Source organism: Vulpes lagopus, chromosome 6 (genome assembly GCF_018345385.1).
Source record: "Vulpes lagopus strain Blue_001 chromosome 6, ASM1834538v1, whole genome shotgun sequence".
Lineage (NCBI taxonomy): Eukaryota > Metazoa > Chordata > Mammalia > Carnivora > Canidae > Vulpes > Vulpes lagopus.
This window is the reverse complement of record NC_054829.1, coordinates 11484771-11500566: the sequence shown is the minus strand read 5'-3', so window position 1 is coordinate 11500566 and position 15796 is coordinate 11484771. Positions and strand designations below refer to the sequence as shown.

Sequence of the window (15796 nt, the reverse complement as noted above, 5' to 3'; positions counted from 1 at the left end):
CAGTATGATTATGGCAGATGATTCAACAAACCAAACTCAACAAAGTATCAAGAAACAGACCCTACTATATATGAGAATTTAAAATATGAGAAAGGCAGAGCCTCAAGTCAGTGTAAACTTGGGACTTTTCACTAAGTGGTGCTGGGAAAACTAGGAGCCATTTGAAAAATATTAGGTTGGATACAATTTTATGTTCCCATGTATCAAAATACTTTATGCAAAAAATAAAACTATATGAGCACTGGGAAAAAATACTGGTGAACTCTTTTATAACCTCAAAGTTGAGAAGATCTTTCATGGCTTATGACTGAAAATCCATAAGCCATAAAAACAGTTTCAAAAGAAATTTCACTACACATAAATTTAAATGTTTTACATGGTAAAACCATCATAAAGTAAAGAGACAAATAGAAAGCAGGGAAATTTTTATAATGATATTGCAAATGGTTACTCTAACAGCTCCTCGAAAATTAAGAAACAAAAATATAGCCAAAGGCTGCAAATAAATAATTCTCAAGAAAAAAAAAGACCTTTTAAACTCAAGCAGAGATATTCACCCTCACTAAGAAAAAGAATGCACGTTAGCCTTACAGGGAGCCGCCACTCTTCATCCATGGGACAGGTAAATAAATATCTGCAAGTTTTACAATGCTGCGTGGAAGTACAATTGCTGGCAGGAGTGTAAAATGGTACAACTCCAATGGAAAGATCGTGCAAAATACAGATTTAGTCATCCCCTTCCAGGAATCAAGCCTATAGTTTTTTCCTCTGCAAGTGGGAAATGATATGTGCATGTAATACCCAAAGCAACAACAACAACAAAAAGATTAGAACTAGCTCTCCCATTTCTTTTTTTTTTTTAATTTCTTTTTATTGGAGTTCAAGTTGCCAACATATAGCAAGCTCTCCCATTTCTAATAGGGAGCTGGTCATGCACACTATGGAACACAGAATGGCTTACTACGAAGCAATAAAAAAGAACAAGAACTTTACAAACTTGTGCAGCCTGAGCTCTAGGATACCCTGCTAAGTGAAAGAAAAAAAAAAAAAAAAGAACATTCAGAACAGGAAGCAGAGCAAGCTACCTCTGCTTATGACTGACGGGAGTCGGTGTCAGGTACTCTGAAATATAGCCCCATTTGAGTTAGCTTCTTAACGTCTTACTTTGAATACTGACAGGTAAAGGGAGTGATTCTTGCCTTTCCATTAGAAACTATCTCAGGGTAACCAAGGAATGACAGTGGATGACAGAAAGCTGTACTTGACAAAAAAAGAAAGAAAGAAAAGAAAAAACTCCAGCCAATAAATATAGAAGAAATGATAGATTTAGAAAATCACCATTTTGCGACTCATAATTAAAGAGCTGGTTTAAGCAAGTAATTATCAAGTGTTAATTGTTAAAGCCATGAAGTGTCAAAACATCACACAAGTTATTTTCACTCCTAAGGGAAAAACATAGCCCTGTTATAAGGGGAGCAGACTGTCATCTCTGTAATTCAGTCTTCGCATTACTAACAGCCAGATAATAGGTTTCTCCTGACGTGATACAGTATGAAACATGCAACATCACCTATGATTTATTCTAGCTAAAACCTTTAATGTCAATCTAGCAAGACTAGATTTAACTTCCCAATTACTAGAATTCAGCAGAGAGAGAGGGATGAGCTAACAGATACTACAGGATATTTTCTCAGACCAATATAAAAAAGGGAGTGCTCCAGATTAAGAAACATTAAGGAAGTGCATGTTACAGCCAAGTGTATGTTTCTGGACTGGACCAGGGTTTGGACAAATCAGCTGTAAAGGATACTATATGACAATTAGTGAAAAGTGAATATGGACCTATGTGGTAGATGGCCACAAATATTTGCAGTCCCCTCACCAGGAAGTGAAGTCTTTGGCAAGGATGTGGTGAAAAGGGAACCCTCATGCACTGTTGGTGGGAATATAAACTGGTGCAGCCACTGTGGAAGACAGTATGGAGGTTCCTCAAAAAATTAAAAACAGAGGGGTGTCTTGTCAGGTTCATTCAGTAGAGCATGCGGCCCTTGATCTTGGGGTTGTGAGTCTGGGCTCCACACTGGGTGTGGAGCTCACTTAAAAAAAATATTAAAAAAAAAATAAAAAACACAAGTACTATATGATCCAGCAACTCTACTTCTGGGTATTTATCTGAAGAATACAAAAACGCTAACTCAAAAAGTTATCTGCACCCTCATGTTCACCGCAGCATTACTTACAATAGCCAAGATACGGAAACAAGTGTCCATTAGCGAGTGAATGGATAAAGAAAATGTGGTATATGAATATACAGTGGAGTATTAGTCATATAAAAGAATGAAAGTGTGTCATTTGTGACAACATGGATGGACCCTGAGGTCATTACACTAAGTGAAATAAATTAGACAGAGATGAGTATCATATGATATCATTTATATGTGGAATCCTTAAAGTGACACAAAAAAAAAACCAAACAAAACCAAGCCTGTAAGTATAGAGAACAGTTAGGTGGCTGCCAGAGACAAAGGTGGGGGGAGGGAGGTGACATGGGTGAAGGGAGACAAAAGGTACAAACTTTCAGTTGTAAGATAAGTAAGTCATGGAGATGTAATGCACAGCACAGCAACTATAGGTAACAGCGCTGTATGGTACATTTGAAACTTGCTAAGAGGTTAAATCTTCAAAGTTCTCATCATAACAACAAAATTCTGTAACTATGTGGGTGAGGGACATTAACTAGATTTACAGTGATAATCATTTTGTAATACCTACAAACATCAAATCATTATGTTATATACCTAAGACCAACATAATGCCTTATGTCTAGAATATCTTAATTAAAAAAAAAAAAAAAGCTAAAAAACTTAAAAATCCTAGCAAAGTCTATTTCTTTGCCACTGAATCTGGGCTGGTCTTGTGTTAGAGGTGAGTCTGTGTGAGTTCCAGAGCCTGGCCAGGGGAGGGATTGTAGCCTCTATCTTTGCCCTCTTGGCAGCCTTCTTGAGGCTTTGTGAGCTGCCCTGAGGCTGCCATGCTCTGAAGAAGTTGATCTATTGCCCTGGAGGATGAGAGGCCACGAGGAGAAGAGTGGTGCCCCAAACAACAGCCAGCACCAACTTTCAGACATGAGAGTCAAACCATGTTGGTGCTTTGAGCCCAGCCAACTCTTCAGCTAGCTGAGCACCACATGAGCATGCCTGAACCAAATAGCAGAGATCTGCCCAGCCAGCACACAAAATTATGAAAAAGTAAATTGTAGAGTGGTTTGTTGTGAGCAGTAGATAACTGGTACCATTGGGTATTAAATGAAATGCGAGTTTATTAACCAGGAAAGGCAGACATCATTAACTGAAAAAAACATTGGTTACAAACAGTAGGTACAAGACAACCTCATTTGATAAAATGTACAAAGCACACAGACACACAAATTCAGAAGGATATATACTAAGTAATAACTGCTACATAACGAGGTAGTGAAAATGTTTTTATTTATTGCTTTTCCATACTTTCTGTATGCATAGATGTGCTTTTGTAGTAATAAATGGTTTTAAAAAGATATCATGTTTTTTTAAAAGGTCTATAACGTTTAATTATTCTTCAGACAAAAAGGTCAGCTGGGTCCCTGAAGAGCTCCACATGAAAATTCTTGCTATTAACCTCTAATAGTACACAAAACTGGAGAAAGTCAGTTAATCAATAAACTTCAGACACAGTTCTGGGCTGAATTGTGTCCCCACCCCACCCCCAAAGGAATGTACTGAAGCCCTAACCCCTTGTACCTTAGAATGTGACTGTACTTAGGGATTGGATCTTTAAAGGTAATTAAGTTACTTTTATAAAAAGAGACCATGAAGGGTGGGCCCTCGTCCAATCTGACTGGTATCCTTCTAAGAGTCTGAGTGAACAGCACCACCAGTTTGTGTGATGCACAGAGGCAGGCCATCTGCCAGCCACGGAGAGAGGCCTGGAGCAGACATGTTCCTCGTGGCCCTCAGAGGAAACCAACCCTGCCAGCGCCTTGGTCAGGGACTTCCAGCCACCAGCACCGTGAGGAAATAAAATCTGTTGTTTCAGTCACCCAGTCTGTGGTATTTTGTGATGGGAGTTGGGGCAGACTAAGACAAGGACTATGGGTGTAGCACAATATTTGGAAAACTGACCTCCGCATTCTAAGCACCACAAACTGAATCATAATGGCAGTTTTCAATAAAGTCTTGTTTTAGATTCTGAAAAGTTTTGTCTTTCAAGTCGAAACATGCACGAACAGAAATGTTAAATATATCTATGCAGAGAGGAAGTAGAGGGCATGCTTTCCAAATGTACTGTGTCACTCACGATGGAGCCAATGTGCTATTCTAGTCCATATTCTACTCTTGAGCTGGCAAGAGTAGAGCTGTTTATTTATGGGCCACTGACAAAGAACAAAATTCATGGAGAACCAACAGCTAAAAAGCAACACTATTAAAAACTATTCTTTTTAAATCAAATACAAAATATTCCATTCATCTAAAGTTAAAAGCATGATTTACAAAAACTATACTATTTATAAATAAGCAGTAAGAAGAGAAAAAAAAAAGGTTGAGTAGAGTTCTGATAAGAAAACAGGAAGAAGAGAGAGGAGAGGGGAGAGAAAAGTCGTGTGATGTGCAGAGTCTGGGATGGTGGGTTCTTGCTACTTCTGGCTTCTATCACTTGTGTGATCTTAGGCACATGATTTAACTTTTATGAGCTGATTCACTGTAAAGGGAGAAGCCTGGGCGAGATAATTATTTCTCACAACCAGTCTTCATGGACTTCCTAAAGCTTCCCTGGAAATTCTTATAGGGCAGGGATAGAAATAAACTGGTAAGGCCTGGTGCCCTTGAGCTCAGGTTCAGGCTATGGTACTCATTTCTGTTTGTTTTCCATTTGAATGTTTGTGTTTTTACTCAGGATAAGAGTTGTGCTGCTGGAATATTTGAAACCATTGTATTAAATTGCTCTACTCTCTTACAACTGGGTAAAAATATTCCAGGAATACATATTTAAGAATGAGTAAAGAACATAGGTGAGCAGATACACACAAGAGGCAGATGATGATGACGATGATGTTAATGGGGGCTGTGACAGGCAGGGGAAGGTGTGACCTCTATGTAATAGATTTAGAATTATTAGTTGATACTAAGCATTGCAAACTGAACCTGAAGTATAACTTCATGACTAAAAAAGTGAATGCAATTTTAGGTATCATTAATGAAAGTATAATTTCCAAAATGCACTCAATAAAATTGCCAAATATATTTAAGAACCTGTTGGTCCTAGCAATAATCAAAGAATATAGGCAGTACTGTTTGGCAGACTTCAAAATATGTCACACCTAAGTTTCAACCTTCAGTCTTACATTTACACAAGATACATAACTTTAGGAAATACAGTCTCTAGGACCTTCAACATCACTGAGGGGACTCTAGCAGCACTGTTGTGAGGGTTAGTAATCATCATGGATAATACTTAGCACAGTACTGGTATACCATAGGCACTCAAGAAATAGCTAATGCTTACAGAGCACTATGTGAAATTCTAGCCCATCTAATCCTCAGAAAAGTTCGATAACTAGGAGATGGTAATACATAAATGCAAATTATCATAAGAATGTAATTAAAATTATAAGAAATGAAATAGTCAATGACAGAGTACAATATTAGCAGCACCAGAAAAGCAAAACATCTCTAAGAACAGAAGTCTTTCTTTTTTATTTTTCCCAGGTACTGAATTCCATAAATATCCCTTTGTCAGCCCAAACCTAGACATTCCTGAGAACTCCTAAAGCAGAGACTGCAGCTTCACCATTCAGCACTTCACAGTTAAGTGGAAGCACACTGCCCAGGGAAGCAGACACTCCTAATGACCCAAGTATTCCTTAGGGTTAAAAAAGGAATGTGGAATAGACATATATAAATTCCTTCAGGTTGGGAAGTCCCAAATCCAAAGCAATTCATGGTGTCCTAGGAATTGTCACCACAAAGAGAAGAATGAGTGTCAGAACACTTTATTTCTTCTAAGTCTGAAGTTTGCTGCCCTTTGAGTTCCTTGCAACTCAAGACCCAAGAAACAGTGTTCCTGTTAAAAGTCTAATGATGATGGACACTTACCTAAAATGAGATGAAGTTTGGTTTCTGTCTGGAAAGCATAGTGCAAGGTCACTAAAAACGGCGACTGCCTGATGTGCTCCAGGACTTGCCGCTCGGTCCTCGTATGCTCTGTGGTTTTGGCCTTTTGCACGATTGTGGCCTTTTTCAAGACTTTCATGGCATACAGCTTTCCAGCATCGTGACCACTGATTTTACGAACTAGAAAGACCTTCCCATAAGCTGAAAATGAAAAGAAAAAATAGAAACAATTAAAATACCACACAGAACAGTAATTTATTGAAACTTAAAAGTTAAAATGCACAACAAACAAACATTCTTTGGATGAAAAAATATCTTCATTGCTGTCCCAGATAATTCTTTCATAGGGGCGCCTGGGTGGCTCAGTCTGTTAAGCATCTGTCTTTGGCTTAGGACATGATCTTAGGATCCTGAGACAGGGCTCTGTGTTGGGCTCCCTGCTCAGTGAGGAGTCTGCTTCTCTCTCTGTTCCTCACCTCCACTCGTGCTTGTTCTTCCTTGCAAAAAAATAAATAAAATCTTTTTAAAAAGAATTATTTCATAGATTTCTTCAATTTTATGCCAAATATATTTCTAGGTTTCTAAATCTTGGCATTTATCTAACCACTGCTGACAAAGTTATATGTTACTGGTATTCTCTCAATATTTTTAGCTGTAGGAAACTAGCTGTTATTATGCTCAATTAACCACAACCCAATTCTGGAACAACTAGGACATTTTAGACATATAAAATTTCTAGGTCTTGCTATTGATGTAAACAAGTGAAAACAGTTCTTAACAAGAATCTCATATATTTGAATCAAGCACCTCAAGTATCCCTCTATACTTATTGAGAAATCTAAAGGAACATAAGCTGACATTATAGAAACAAAAGAGATCTTCAAATTTAAAAAGTATTAAAAATACCCTAACCGGCAAGCAATCCTGACAGAGGCCCCTTTCCATCTCTGGACACTAAGGCACCAAGCCACTCTGGGGCTCAGCTGAGCCAGTCCTGTGTGTGGTGTCACTCCCCCAAGTGGTGGAACTGGAACGAGCACGGTGCTCCTTGATCAGAGCAGGTGTGCCTGGCTGCTTGCCTAGAGAAAGGGGGAGGGGTAAGAAGAGGGGGAAGAAGAGGTCGTCCACAACGACCCTGGGAGGAAAGAGGCAGGTTCTCAGTTCCTCTCTATGGAGCTGGATTGGGTAAGCCCAGTCCCACTCGGCGGTTCAGCACTTTAGCCAGCCCATCATTCTGGAGTCGATCTGCGCCCTGACTCAGGGCAGTGCATCCCTGCACTTTGCCTACACCTTCACAAGCCACACATGATTGGTGTGCATCCACTCACCAGTGAGAGCTTTGAGGGACGGGCTCTGTACCCTCTGTGTTACTCAGGTCAGTCCATCAGGAAGTCAATTAGGACCAACACACCATATACACACACATACGGATTGGAGAAGGCTGTAATACTCCTGAGGAAGAAAATCAATACCTCCTAAGGAACTTGTCTATGCCACCCTCTGTGCTAAACACATTCCACATGTTGGCTCACTGAATCCTCAGGATGGCCAGTGAAGGTGGTCCTTTTAGTAATTCCACTTTATGGATAAGGGAATGGGCTCAAGGAACTTTAGGAACCGGCTAGAAGCCTTGAGTAAGATGTTGGCAGGACTGATTCAAGCTTCAGAGAACCATGCTTTTTACCAAAAATGAATTTTAATAAAATGATTCTTCACAAATACCGGTCTTCACAAGACCGGATGACCTGGATTTTAGTAAAATAATTACCATGAACATACTAAACACATTCTAGAATACAGAAAAAGTTCACAAAAGGCCTGTGTCTTATCTCACTGTTAATAAAATAATTAGAGATGGAGATTTTAGTGAGGTAGAAGTGAACCAAAAAAAGAAAATGACAACTTTCAGAACCTAACAAATTAACCTGAAAGCTCATCCATTAGAAGCACTGAAAGGAAACTGGAAAATATTCTAACGAACTGTGCTGTATCTACCAGAGTCAGTCATTATATCAACTTGGGAGGAAGTGAAGTCCTCTAGAGGTATGGGGCTCTTGTGTTCCCTACACATACACGGCACCTGCCCTGAATTGCTGTTCTCTGAGATTCCCATCTCCAGAATGCTCTTTAGAAACTGTTATCCATACATCCTCTCCAACAAAGAAAATCTTCCTACATCATCACTGGAAGATGGCTGCTCAGCTTATTTGTAGCTAGTCTCCCAGCTAGTCTTCCAGTAAGTGTTGACCATGAGGCAGACAGAATGCAGGGTGTTAGCACCTGACATCTGAAACCTTGTGAGATACTTTAGAGGTCTATTAACCCATTCCATTCTTACAGCGCCCCTGTAAGTAAGTGAGGAGTATTACCCCATTTCACAGATGGAAAAAGTGAAGCATAGAAGAACATACTTGCCCGCCTAGCTCTGTACCCACACTCTGAGCTAAGCTCCATCTGCCTCCCTTCAGTGAATGACCTCATAGGTAAATAAATAAGTCAGACATTAAATAAAAGTGACAAAAGTGGTTAGGTGTTTTATTGGTGGAATGGACACAGTGCTATTAACTTTTAAGAGACAAAAGTCTTATAAAGCAGCCGATTTTATTGATGGGGAGGGGAGATGGAAATATTAGAAAATGTTCCTTAGATTGAGTGGAAACAGGCCTTTCTATATTTATCTGTTGGTCCTTCCTTTTTTTTTTTTTAGATTTTATTTATTTATTCATGAGAGACAGAGAGAGAGAGAGAGGCAGAGACATAGGCAGAGGGAGAAGCAGTCTCCATGCAGGGAACCCGACATAGGACTTGATCCCGGGACTCCAGGATCACGCCCTGGGCCAAAGGCAGGCGCTAAACCACTGAGCCACCCAGGGATCCCCTCTGTTGGTCCTTCTACACTCTCTGGCCTTATAAAAAAGAGTATTACCCTTCTTCTATCATTTTTTAAATATTTAAAAATGCTATCATGCCATCTCACCTACGCAAAATGTCCTTATTTCATAAACCGATCTTAAAGTATATGATTTTGAGACTTCTCACCACTAGGAGGTTCCACTGATGTGCTCTGTGAGTTATAAGTATTTTTTCTTTGATTTCTTTCCTGTTACTTTAAAAATATGTTGTATTACGCTCTCCACATACATATCAGCAGAGGATGATAATGGATATGGTCAAATAATATAAAATTATCCTATTGCTACATTACACACTAGCTGTCAAATAATAAACAGTCATCTTCTTTGCCATGTGATGATATCCAGAAGCTTACCAATAACATAAGCTAAAAGTCTAAATATATCCTGCCAATACAATTACTTTCTCATCTATCAGAAAATGTCAGGGGGGAGAATGTCAGGGGGGAAAAGCAAATCTTCTGTTTTTGCTTTTATAATTGCCATGATTAACTACAGCTACAGTACTTTTATCACAGAGTAAGTGCCAAAGATGCTTTTTGTCAACAAAATTCAAGAAGTGCCTTATAACATTCCAAATAACAAATATTTCAGACAAACAAGATCTTATGAGTTGGCTGCCTAACTAGGCAACATAGTTGTCTCCAAACAGCCTTGTTTTTGAAGCACCCGTAGCTGCTTATCACACTGCAAGGCGGAAGAAAACACAGTTGCTATTGGAGAGACTTTACAGAAGCCACCCTCCCTGGGTGAGCTGGTTTGCAGATTAGTACAGAGGGAGAAAGTAAAGCAGTCCTTCTGCTGAATAGTACCATCCTCTCCAGAACCATGAGGGGCCACTAAACCTGGAATCGATGGCAGCATTATATCCTTTCGGTTTGTAACCAGATGAATGACTCTAGTGCAGTCAGCTCCTGGCTCTCATCCCTTATGTGTGTGCTGACGTCATTAAAGAATTCCAATTCTGAAAGCATCTTTTGGAAACTGGAATGGCTACCAATGGTGAAAGCTCCCTTGGCCATAAAAAATAAACAATAGAACTTCCTGCTCAGATGGAGCCCCTAAAATGGATGTTTGGCAACACATGTGGATTTGCTGCTTTGGTAAAGAGATGAGCTTCCTGCTTTAGCGTGACTCTAACATACATACCAACATGCAATGGTTTCAAATGCTTTATTAGCAATCCTCACAGTAGTCTTGTGTACTGCTGTGCATCTTCACAATTTCATCAGCACAGGGCCTTTTCAAGAAACTCTTGAAAAGTGAAGAAATGAGAGCAAAGGCATGGAATTCACTGGTTATGGTGTTTGATGGAGAGGCAGAAGTTCTCCTTACTTTGAGATTGAGGGAAAGTCAGTTCTATGTATTTTTTAAATATTTTATTTATTTGACACAGAGAGAGAGAGCGAGAGCGAGAGAGAGAGTGGCACAAGCAGATGGGGCAGCAGGCAGAGGGAGAAGCAGGCTCCCTGACATGGGACTCCATCATGAGACTCAGGTCCTGGGATCATGATCTAAGCCGAAGGCAGGCATTTAACCAACTGAGCCACCCAGGCACCTGGGAAAGCCAATTCTAAGAATACAGGACAAGAAGGATTAATTCCTGACTCAGCTTGATAGATATCTATGATCATAAGAATGAAATAAATGCTTCAATTCTAGGCCCTGGAGACATCATTTTGGGTTCTGCTGAAGACCTACAAACTCTGCTAGCTAAGCAGCCATCTCAGAGGGGAGAACTAGATCAAGACACATCAGTCAACTTCTCCAAAGCTGGAGGAAGAGTTCCACAGCTCAGAGGAAAACAACAGCTATCTTATGAAGGTTACTTCTGTTCAAACTGAAATGTGCATTTAGAATTCTGTCCTAGCTGACACAGTCAACACGATGTTGGCAAACCTTGTTGACGATGATCTTGATGGCTTGAGAATAAAGCAAATAATGTAAAATGAACTAAAACCAAGAACTGTGGGGAAATGTCTAGTTCCTTGGCGTAGGTCTCAGTTTGCTTTTCCAATGCAGGGATCTTATTCCACTTGCCACAATTACCATTATGAATCAGGTTTTTAGCGCTTGTCGTAATAAAGAAAAGCTAAAACTGACTGACAGTTTTTTTTTTTTTCTGACTGACAGTTTTAAAACAAGATGACATTCATGCTGCTGTATCAAAAGCCACTGCACAATTTCAACTACTTTTTCAAGCTAAACAAAAGCAGCCTTCTAGCTGAAATTTATTTTGGGCACAATTAAACTGATCTTTTCACTTTATTTGTAAGATGTGAATTCATTAAAAATTTTTAGGAAGCAGCATTTAATCTTTGTATTAAAATGATAATGAGCTCAAAATGTGTTAAAAAATATTTTTACAGCCTGTAAAAGCAATCACTTTACAAGGCCATAAGATCAAATGCATGCAAAATTCGCATCTGTTTACACACATTATTCTGAAGGAAGAGGTTAAGAACCATTGTTCTAGAAGGTCTCTGGTTTATTTACTTCATTACACTGTTCACCTAGCACATGCTGCTCTCACTGGGATCCAAATGGCTCCATCACGGTTTCCTGTCACTCAAACTTTTACTAATGCTATTTAAAACTGTGTACATTGGGCAGCCCCGGTGGCACAGCAGTTTAGCGCTGCCTGCAGCCCGGGGTCTGATCCTGGAGACCTGGGATCGAGTCCCGTGTCAGGCTCCCTGCATGGAGCCTGCTTCTCCCTCTGCCTGTGTCTCTGCCTCTCTCTCTGTGTCTCTATGAATAAATAAATAAAATCTTTAAAAAAAAATAAAAATAAAACTGTGTACATTATACACACTGCTTATCAGCCATGCCACACTTTGGGTTCATACCAAACTTGTAGCAGAAACTACTCTACTTGAGCCATGGCTTTAAAAAAAACATACACGGCAAAAATTCTTAGTGACTTCCACTTAAACAACTGACACCTCCCCTTCCTTTGGTCCAACACACTGCGGCACCTTGACTGCCTCTAGGGCTGCTTCATCCATGTGCTTCTGTCTCCATGCAGCTCGGCTATCTGCTTCATACCACTCACGGATACGCGTGGCCTCAGCCATTTACTCCTGTTGTATATGTTACAGTTATTATGTAATTTAACTACATATTACATAAACCACTGAAATGTAAATGTGAAAGAAATGATAAAAATGAGGTTGAATACTTTGGAAGAACTACATAAAAGCAAGACACTTAAAAAAAAAAGAGCTGCTGCAAAGTTAGGTGTGGGTGGAACACTATAAAAGGCTTGGGGGAAAATTGTGGAAATCTAGCAGGATTTTGTACTCAGAGTACTTAAAATGCGTCTGGTTCTCACTCCACTTTGAAGAATCCGAAACTTAATTTTAGATGATGCACCACAAGTGTGGTTTGCACAAAATAAACTATTGTTTAAGAAATTATTCTCAAAGAAAAGGTCCTGTGCTTACATTCTAAAACTGGTAAGTGAATAGATATTTATCTTTTTTAAGTGAAAATAATATGTTCAAAGTATTTATATATACCCTTTTAAAGTGATTTTCCACTTTAACCAACTTTTTTTTGATTAACCACAAGTACCAATCATGTCATATGAGAAAGGATTGTGTTCATCACTGCTGGAACCCAGCTCTGGGACTCTCCTCCTTCTAGATTACTGGAATCTGGAAGGGTGACCTGGCCATCAACCACACTGACTATGCCTCCCAGCTTACTTTCATCCTCAAACTGGTAAACACAGCTTTTGTGCTGCCATCTGAATTGTTGATAAAAATTTAACCCTTCTGGCTCAAATCAGTTGTTTTCCAACTGCCCTTAAGATAAGGAGAATCCTTAATATAATTAAATTTTCTGGCTTCTACCTACCTTTCTCCACCTTCTCACCACCTCATTTAGCTGACTCCTTCAGACAGCCAACCTTTTCTGACAACCTAGACTAGCACAATTCCTCTAATTTTATGTTCTCATGACACGATGCATTCTTTGTCACAGAGATGATCAGAAACATGATTTTTCATTTATTTGTATGATTGCTTCATTGTCTAACTTCCACTGGACTGTAAATTCCACAAAACCACACTGATTTTACTCACTTTGTATCATTAAGCAAGTAACTCCAGCTGCCACATCATGGAAACTCAAATAATGCTGAGTACATGAAAAAAATGAACAAACAAGCTAGGGAACAGGTAAGACCACAGAAAGAGCTCTATAGTATATAGGCAAATACCTTCTTTTCAGTTGGTAATTTTGATCTAGAGTTGAAGCTAAGTCTTTAACAAAAGAAACCAGTAATGCAGATCTGTAGTGCAGAGCTGACTCTTTCCCTCTGAGGAAGGGACAGTGAGCTTTCATTTTCATTTTAATGTGGGTATTAAATAAAATTCCGGGCAACATTCCCTGGTGAAAGTGAACTCAGGAAACTTAGATGCCACCATTCAAGAGCAGGAAAATGTCCTAACATAGTGACATCCATATATGGCCAGTTTTGTAATCTGCCACAACCACTTAAGAACGAATTACAATGCTTGGCCCGATTCCTTTTCTCAAATATAATTTAACTTGAGGAAAAATTTCTGTCTTTCCACATGTGATATGTCCTGGGCACTGACTATCAGGCCACCTAACTTCCCTCCTCCCTGTAGAACTTCCTTCACCCCAAGACAGCAATGTCAGAAATGGAACCAAGCAAGAAATACATTTGTGGAATTCTGAATTTCCCTTGTCCTGCCCTTGGAAATTAGCATCCTTGTCAACAGGCGAGCCAAATGTATACAATGAGTAGCACTAGAGTGGTATATATGAAACCGCAGTAAAACCGGCATCATCAGTCTCAGAGAAGTAGCTTCACTTCAGTGTTTACTGAAGCACAATTATCCACAATAAACACACGCTCACAGGGAAATGGTCAAACTGAATAACCATAATTTGGTACTTCTAAAGATTCATCTGAAACATCTGATCAATTAGACCTTAGAATCAAAAAGAAACATTATTGGGGTGCTTGGGTGGCTCATTCGGTCAAGTGTCTGACTCTTGGTTTCAGCTCAGGCCATGATCTCAGGATCATGAGATCGAGCCCTATGTCAGTGTCAGGCTCCATGCTCAGGGAGGAGTCTACTTGAGATATTCTCTCTCTCTCTCTCTTTCTCCCGCTGCCCGAGCTTGCTTGCTCTCACTCTCTCTCTGGGAAAAAAAAAAAAGATAACAGTGTCTTAATTTCCTCAGGGATAGTAATAGTTCCTACATAATAAGGTGTGGGGGTTAAATAAATTAATATAAGCATCCTGGCAGATAACACACACTATGTAAATGTTAGTGGAAAAAGTGTGTGTGTGTGTGTTTGTGCGCACGCATGCATGTGTTTGTTTATAAGTCTATATACATAACATGAATACACATACTGATTTTTGCAATATAAAAGTGTGCCTATTTCATCCTATAGGTAATAGCCAGAAGAGTTTGAGAACTGCTGTTCTCAATGAATTTAAATGCCTTTGCTTTAAAAAGAAACTTATGTAAGTCACGGAGTTTTCTGTTCACCCCTACCTATTGGTAACCTCAGAAGGTAAATGTAAGACTTGGTTACAGTGCCTGTCTCACCCAGATGTCTGTGACATCCACACTTCGCTTCTCTTTTATACAGCTTTCACTTTGTCTTTTTTTTTTTTTAAGGCTCTCTTTTTTATCTGTCTTTGAAACTATACAACTAAGTATTTCAATATAATTTTAAAAGACAAAAAGAGTTTGAGCCATTTAATGTAACTATTTTTTTAATTTGCCACTGTTTTGATTTATAAAATAAAGAACACCCAAAATTTCTAAAATTAATGAAGATAGACTGATGAAAATAGATTATTTGTCTAACATGTAAGGAAAAGCTATGAACCCAAAACATGATTAAATAAATAGATGTTAAAGGTAAACAGAAGAGATACAGTGAAAGCACACAAAATCATAAGCAGTAATTTTTACAAAAGATACCAAGGTAGGCCATTTGTTGGGGCATTTATACCCTGCAGAAGATCCATAATAAAGAGGATCTGGAAGAGACATAGTAAAAGTGTCAGCACTCTAGATTTAATCCAATTGTAGTTTTTAAGTTAACCAGGGCCATTTCACCCATTTGCTGAACTCCTCAAGGGTCAGAAAAGCTGTACATCTGAATCAGGAAAACAAATCAGTACATTTTTTCATGGCTGGTGAACAGCTTCAACAAGAGTATGCACAAAGGCTGAAAGTAAAAATTGTCATAGGATTAACTATCTGCAGGTATCATTTATGCATACTGCATTAGCTTGAGTAATTAAAGAGTAATCGTATATTAATCTTACAGATTAGCACTTTTTAAGTTTCAGAGAAAGCACTAAGACACTACATGCATTAAACTAGTTCATAATTGCATATATGTCAGTGGGTATGGCCAACTCCTGACTACCTTCATATGGATGACCCATTTAAATCATAGGCCATTTCTCTTTTTTTTTTTTTTTTTTTTAAAGATTTTATCTCTTTGAGAGAGAGAGAACACAAGCAGGGAGGAGAGTCAGAGGGAGAGAGAGAAGCAGGGAGCCCAATGCAGGACTCGACCCCAGGGCCCTGGGATATGACTTGAGCCAAAGGTGGACACTTAACCCACTGAGCCACCCAGGTGTCCCAGGCTATTTGTTACCTCTGATGCCAAATGACTTGAAAACCAAAGATTTTGGTCCAATAAGAAAGAAGAAAAAGCTACAAAGG

The 15796-nt window shown here is 39.1% G+C and overlaps 1 protein-coding gene across 1 annotated transcript in view; it reads right to left on the bottom strand.

Annotated features, from left to right (window-relative positions):
* Positions 1–15796, bottom strand: part of RPS6KA5 (ribosomal protein S6 kinase A5) — a 173170-nt gene that overhangs the window by 94729 nt on the left and 62645 nt on the right. Inside the window, exon 3 of the mRNA XM_041759147.1 lies at positions 6132–6350. Coding sequence (XP_041615081.1) covers positions 6132–6350 — 219 coding nt within the window. The remainder of the gene's footprint in view (positions 1–6131; positions 6351–15796) is intronic.